The 7,500-nt window shown below is 41.2% G+C and overlaps 1 protein-coding gene across 1 annotated transcript in view; it reads right to left on the bottom strand.

Annotated features, from left to right (window-relative positions):
- LOC122252005 (uncharacterized) overlaps window positions 1-7,500 on the bottom strand; it is a 322,966-nt gene that overhangs the window by 96,717 nt on the left and 218,749 nt on the right. Inside the window, exon 2 of the mRNA XM_086538912.1 lies at window positions 1,590-1,652. Coding sequence (XP_086395038.1) covers window positions 1,590-1,652 — 63 coding nt within the window. The remainder of the gene's footprint in view (window positions 1-1,589; window positions 1,653-7,500) is intronic.

The following is a 7,500-nucleotide window of genomic DNA, read 5'->3' as shown; positions in this document are numbered from 1 at the left end:
ATACTGTCAGTTGGTACTCATGCTGTTATATATTGGCTCACGCGCGGCTGAACTGATTTTCATGTGATAGCGGGTCTGTTTTCTGATATAAATGTTGTTTTCTTTGTTTTAGTTTCGTTGTTTTGTATTGGTTTTGTATTGTTTTATTCTTTTTTTTCATATTTTGTTTCTTTTACATGTTTCCCTTTTAGCTAATTTTCCTTCTATTTCTTCTCCCTTTCATTTTTCCCCCTTTACCTTATTTTATCATCATCCCTCACTCCCTTTTCATTTTCACTTTCTGCTGTCTCTTCCTCAATCTCTACCTTCATCGCTTTCATCTTCCCTTCCTCCTCTTCCTCCTATTCACTTCCCCTTCTTCTCCTCCTTCCCCTCTTCCCTTTCATCTTCCCTTCCTCCTCTTCATTTCCCCTTCTCCTTCTCCTTCCCCTCCCCCTTCCCCTCTTCCCATTCGCATCTCCATCTCCCCTTCTCCATCTCCCCGGCTTACGTCCTGAAGCGGGATGACTTGAATGGCTCAGCAGAAACCTTGCAAAGGGGTCACTGTAAAATATCCTGATGAGGTCACACGCATCGGTGACTCCTTCGCGAAGCTACATCACCCTATCTCGTTGCTCGGTCTTTCTTAATTTCCTAATGCTTTAATCTATCTCCTGTAGGAATTTAGAAACTCTCGGTTGGAAGGATGTAAGCGCGTGTGGAATGCCCTTTCGTCTGTGTCTCCTTTCCGGAAATTGTCTCAAAGAACAGCATCACGTTCTACAAGAGTGGGTGATGATGCTCTACATGGCTGCTGGAGATGCTGGAGATGCTGGTGAAACTCTCTTCGTCCAGACCCATTCAGACACCTATGATGTCAAAGCTTGGCCGGATGCGGTCGTTACTTTGCTAATGATCTTTATCGGATGGTTATAGTCAGCCAATAACTATTATCTAATGGTCTATAATCCATTTTCTTAAAGCTAATGTTTTACTTCAACCTATTTTGATTCCTAATTTATACCGGAATGCAAAATTTTGTTTATTTTTTTTCTCTGGTCATTTCGTACAAAATGGTCTAAAATCCGTTTCGCTTTATTCCATGCTCTTCACTTCCAATAACTTGATTCCAAGTTGAATCAGAATGCAGAGATTGAGGTAGCTAACTAGAGAATCCGTGGATAAGCTTATACACCCTCATGCATATAATTACCTATAACAATCCAGTATATTCCTCAGCATATTCTTTTATCAACAACCGATATACAAGCCTGCACTCCACGGTCGAAACAAACCACATTTCATTTTCTTGACATACATTTCTTCATGGCTTTAGCCCCGCAAAATCTCCAGAACACAAGTAAGAGACATTCTGAAACCATAACCATCAATTATCTACCAGTTCTTCATTACCCCCTAAAAAAACAAAACATATCGGACATGATTCCAACAACCCAAAAGGCCAAAACAACACGCCATGAAAAGGAAATATACTAAAACGCCCACCAGAAATTCCACCCGAGGTACCGACCGATCCATCCAGAGGGCCTGCTCGCTGCAATAAATCAGCGCCGCATATCTGACAGACGAAATACTTCACATAGACATACCTTCTCCTCTGCATCCTCAGCACGTGCCTCCGCCTCCACCACTCGCTGCTCCAACTCAGCCAACTGGAGAGACAAAAAGAAAAAAAAACACAATTAGTTGTTACTTATCATTGTCAAAGAGTTATCTGGAAAACAAACACGTGTAATGGAGTTTATTTTGCGAGAGAGAATCATCCATAATGAAGGGTTCGCTATGATGCAAGAGAATTTATATTATGTAATATGAATTTCTGTATGCCGAGTGCCTCTTTTTAATATAGAGCTTGATTATACATTCAGATCCCATTTACAACTGTAATGATAAATAATCTGGTAAAATAAATTACTTGTGCTGCTGAATAAAATGGTAATTTCCCACGTCAAACCTACTCGTTCCTGTAAATAACACATAATATAAATGTATATTTACGTATAAGCATGGTTGCACCTATAACAATTTGCGAACTTTCTTAGCCATTAATCCTACCTCTACAGATCGAACACAAAACAGGAAGGGAATGAGGAACAGGAAGGGAATGAGGAAACGGGAAGACCCCAACACTCCCATCTCCACAGTGACCTCCCTCCCAAACGCACATGCACATTCACACGGTCAAGAGCGCGACCCGTTTTGAAGATGAATCCGTTAATGCAGCGATGATAAATGCGAACCCGGGATGAGCCCGTCCATTAGCGTCGACAACAAGTGGCCCTCTGCCGGCTCGCTTCAATACGTGTATCAATTATGCATGGCGCTGCACCCCGAGGTTCAAAAACACAGATGTGTATCGGCGCAGCTGTGTCGGCATACGCTCGGTCGAATGCCCGGAGCTGGAGCTGACAACACAGCCGAGCGCATTCAGCGTAATTCGAGGGAAACTGCTGTAATACCAATAACAGTAAAGGACCTCTAATCCAGGCCCTTCTCACACCCCGGTTGCACAGCCTTGCACCCCGAGGAGGCAGAATGCAGGCAATTCAGGGATATCCTACGAGGCACAGGGTATGCGGGTCACTTCATTTTAATAATAACACCCTGTAGAATTAAGGCAAAGGGCATGCACACGCGAGAACAGTACCCTTATCGATGCCACACAAAGCGGATATACATCGAACTATGTGTTTGTCTAAGATTGGATAGGGAAATGATACACAGACTAGACGGGTAGAGTGCCATGGACGCGGCAACAGGGCCACAAAACAGCGGAGTCATTAACACACACGCATATTCATACTGCCAGATACAGTACATGCTCACATCATGTACTGGAGTTATTTTCTAGCGCCATACTATTTGCTACCTCGCATATATATATTCTGCAGCAATATTTTCGGTGCATAGGTTTTCATACATATACACACATGTTTTCATATAGCCTACACACACACACGTACACTCCGGACAAGTTCAATCGCGCGCGTGTCTGTGGGTGTTTATACATACACATACACACACACACACACACACACACACACACACACACACACACACACACACACACACACACACACACACACCACTTCAACATTCTTGTGAATTCCATCCGTGGGTGTAATTACAAAACGCATTTACACTGAGTAAAAAAAAATAATTTCGAAGTCTTTTAAACCTTAATTCCTTGCTCCGTGAAATGCTTCTGAATTCTGGGATTTCCGCGAGCTTGCGAAAGAGAGAAAGAAAGAAAGAGAGAAAAAAAGAAATGAAGAAATGTAGTGAAAGAATACGACCTAAAATGTCATAATTAATATAAATAAATACGAAGACAGAGAAAGGAATCGTTAATTGAACCCAAGGCAGATATAGTGCGAGATGAAAGCAAGGAATGAGAAGGGGACAAGAGCAAGAGAGGAAGAGAAAGAGAGAAAGAGAAATAAAGGGATGAAGAAGAAAATGATGGATAAAGGTGGACAGTGTTAGATAGATGCATAGATATAGATAGATATAGACAGAGTGAGACAGGTAGATAGTTGTAATGAAAAAAATAAAGGCTAGATAGATAAGTGAAGATAGATAGATAGATAGATAGATAAATAGAGATTTGTTCCTTTGCTCGGCCTTCGGTAAGTCTAATGGATTTACTATAAACAGCTATTCTTTTCATTATTTCCCTCTGTCATTCTTTTCCTCTCGTTTCCTTTTCCTCACCTCTTCCCTCTTGTATTCATTTCGTCTCTTCTCTCCTCATCACCCCAACTTTTCCCTCTTTTATTATCTCGCGCGCCTTCCTCCTCCCCATTTTTTCCCTTTCGTTTATCTCCTCACATTCTTTCCTTTTCCTCTTCTCTCCCTTCATCCTCCTTCCTTCTCCTCTATCCCTTTCTCATACCCCTCCTCTCTCCTCATCCCTCCTTCTTCCCCTCTTTCCGTTCTTCCTTTTGCTCTCTACTCTCTTTACCTCCTCTTCTTCCTCCCTTCCACTATCTCCTCTCACTTCTCCCACTTTATCCTTCCAGCCTCCAGTCGCCTCCATCCCCCCCCCTCGCCACAGCAACCCCCCCTGCCCCCCTTCCCACCATTGCGCCCGGGAGTCCCACAAGTCGCCAGGGATGGAACCGAAAGCGCGCCCGTTACGACACTTTCCAACGGGGTCACTAAACGGAGTTTTACGTCCAAAGGTAAAAAAAAAGGTCGCATAAAATCGCTGCTATGTTCGCCATCCTGTGTCGATGAGCTCTTATTTTTTATTTTTTTATTTTTTTTTACCGTACTGGAAACATCGAAGTGTTTTTTTATTTTTTATTTTTCTGGTTTACAGCTGTTTTGTTTGTGTTGCTGATTAGCTCTTCTTTCCGGATGCTAAATCCAGGTGATACAGAGTACCGGCTAACAGCAAGTATTAGGAGATAGGTATATATATAAGTAGCATAGCTCATAAACATCTCTTGAGGGAAAATAAACAAGCATGGTTATTTCACAGTTCGAATTCATGCCTTTATGCCTTTGGATCTGCCGAGTACACACGCGTGCGATCAGCTGTTCGTTCGACCGCAAGCAAGCAGACGAGAAGCTTTCCCATAAAACCAAATACGTCCATACATGAGGCCATTCGACGCCCCCCTCCCCTCCCCTCCCCTATCCCCTCGACCCCCCCTCGACCTCCCGCAGCGTCCATTACTGTTCACGGGCGTCCGTTACACCTACACCCTGCCTCCTCCACTCGACCGAAGCCACAATCACGCCCGTATCCTCAACCATCTCTCTCTCCTTTCTCTCCATTCTCACTACTGAAGACAGTGCTGCGTGCGGTACATAGTTATATGATGTGATATGAATCTTTCGACTGCAGTCTCTTACGCTAGGCCTATAGATGCAATTTTGTGTCTAGTGACTTTCCTATTAGAATGTAAATTAAGTTTTCTGTTCTCTTGTTCTTGGCATCAAAAGATAATACTATACATAGAAAACAACATGTATATCTTCACACAGACAATATCTTCCCTCCTTCTATATCTATCTTTCTATCTCTCTCTCTTTCTTTCTTTCTCTCTCTCTCTCTCAGACACACACACACACACACACACACACACACACACACACACACACACACACACACACACACACACACACACACACACACACACACACACACACACACACACACACACACACACACACAGACACACACACACACACACACACACACACACACACACACACACACACACATTATCCTGGACGTCCATGGCTCTGAATCCATCAGATACAGTGACAAGGGTAAAGCGGTGATGACCAGCGCCCGACCTACACACACACACACAGACACGTCCATCCAGGTGGACCGGATAGCGTGGAGCGTGATGGAGCATAATTCACCCATTTTATAGGAGATATTGCACACGTCTTGAACCTTTTCTCTCATCGTGTGTTGTTTTTGGATAACTAACCGACCGGTGGGCATTCCGGATGTTGTTATTCAGTGTGGAAATTAATGGAAATTTTATGATAATGAGACGATGGAGCTAATGTTGTGAATGGTGAAGATATGTATCATAGGATAGTAATATTCAGAGAGATGATTATCAAGCGAATATCATCTGTTTCAGTAATCACGGGGAGAAAAAAAAAAAAAAGGTGAACGAGATAACGCATTCAGCAAGATAACACGCATCGCATCCACTTCCCGCTGATTTCACTTTCAGCTTATTTCGCGATCAGATCCAAAAGTATGATTCATTTCCAAATCAAATTAATCACAAATTTACTGCATAATAACTTCATCTTTGGATTTACACGTACACAGCCACTCGATCTGACGAAACCCTGACAGAAAGACAGACAGAAAGACATCCGCAACATTTATCTTTATTATTAACATGTGATTTTAAGCGAAACAGAGCTGAACGTAATTGCAAGAATCTAAAAGTAACTGAAATATGTTAAAAGAAACTAGGTGAAGCTGAACGTAACTGAAATAAGTTAAAAGTAACTGACGGAAGCTGAAAATAACAGAGACTGCAACGAAAATAAGCTGAAAGTAATTAATAGAAGTTGAAAGGAATTGCAAGAAGGTCAAGGTAATGTAAGGAAGCTACAAGTAACTAATAGAAGCTACAAGTAACTAATAGAAGCTAAAAGTAACTGAAAATAAGTTTAAAATAACTGAAAGAAGCTGAAAGTATTTGAAAGAAACTGAACACGACTGAAAGAAGCTGCAAGTAACTAATGGAAGCTAAAAGTAATTGAAACTAAGTTTAAAGTAACTGAAAGAAGCTGAAAGTATTTGAGAGAAGCTGAACACCACTGAAAGAAGCTGAAAGTATTTGAGAAAAGCTGAACACGACTGAAAGAAGCTGAAAGTATCTGAGAAAAGCTAAACACGACTGAAAGAATCTGCAAGTCACTACCAGAAGCTGAGAGTGGAATGACAAAGCTTTTGATAAGCCGCGCGGCGCGAGTGTATCAATTTGCTTTTAACACAACAGTAAATCAGACTTATTCCGCTCCCTCGGCTCGCCTGCTTACCCACGCCGCGCCGCTCGCCACCGACCGACCGCCGGGGAATGCCGACTCCGGACAGCAAAGATCCGCGGAATTTCTTTCTGTTGTGCGAATGTTTTTGTTGCAAGGGAATTTTTTGAGCTTTGCGCTGGTTATCTATTTTTTTTCTATTTATCTTTACATTGATATATTTTTATCATATTAAATGTTTATTTATCATATTAAATGTTTATTTATCATAGTAAATGTTTATTTATCATATTAAATGTTTATTTGTCATTATTATATTTATTTTCGTTTTTATTTTTATTTATTATTATTATTCTTTTTATTTTTTTTGGGGGGGGGAGGACCTGTTCGCTGCAAGTTTATTTTTTAATATATAGTGACTGTACTTATTATGAATGGCTCTGTTGTTAGTGTTATAGTTACGAGTGGGTTTAGAGCTGGCTTTTTATGTTTGAGTGGTTCGTTGCGAGTGTGCTGTGTTTATTTAGTGTGAATGGTTATGCTGACTGAGAATGGTTTCGCTGTGAATGGAGTTGGTTGAATGCGAGTGCCTTTGGTGTGAGTAGCTTTTGCTGCGAGTGGTCTCCGTTGCGAGTGGTTTCTTTTGAGTGTGGTTTCCGTTACGTTTGGTTTCTTTTGCGAGTGGTTTCCGTTGGGTTTGGTTTCTGTTGCGAGTGGTTTCTTTTGCTTTGGCTAGACTTTCTTCTCTTTATGTTTGTCACGAGTGGTTTTCGCTATGAATATATATATATATATATTTGTTGTCAGTGTTTTTACTCTACGTAACTTGCTTACGAATACATATATATTTTTTTTTGCCATAAATGTTTTCATGTCCCTTTTTTTAGAATAGTTGTGTGATTTCTTTCCAGGCAATTTCTTATTTTTTCCCCATTTTCTTATTCTCTTGTTACTTTTGTGTCTTATTACACGAGGTTCCATTGTGAGAGATTTCCGTTACGAGAATATTTTTGTGACAAGTCT

The sequence above is a fragment of the Penaeus japonicus genome, unplaced genomic scaffold, assembly GCF_977035675.1.
Source record: "Penaeus japonicus unplaced genomic scaffold, GWHDUDI00000001_assembly GWHDUDI00000008, whole genome shotgun sequence".
NCBI classification, from domain to species: Eukaryota; Metazoa; Arthropoda; class Malacostraca; order Decapoda; family Penaeidae; genus Penaeus; species Penaeus japonicus.
This window is presented reverse-complemented; position numbering and strand designations above follow the sequence as displayed.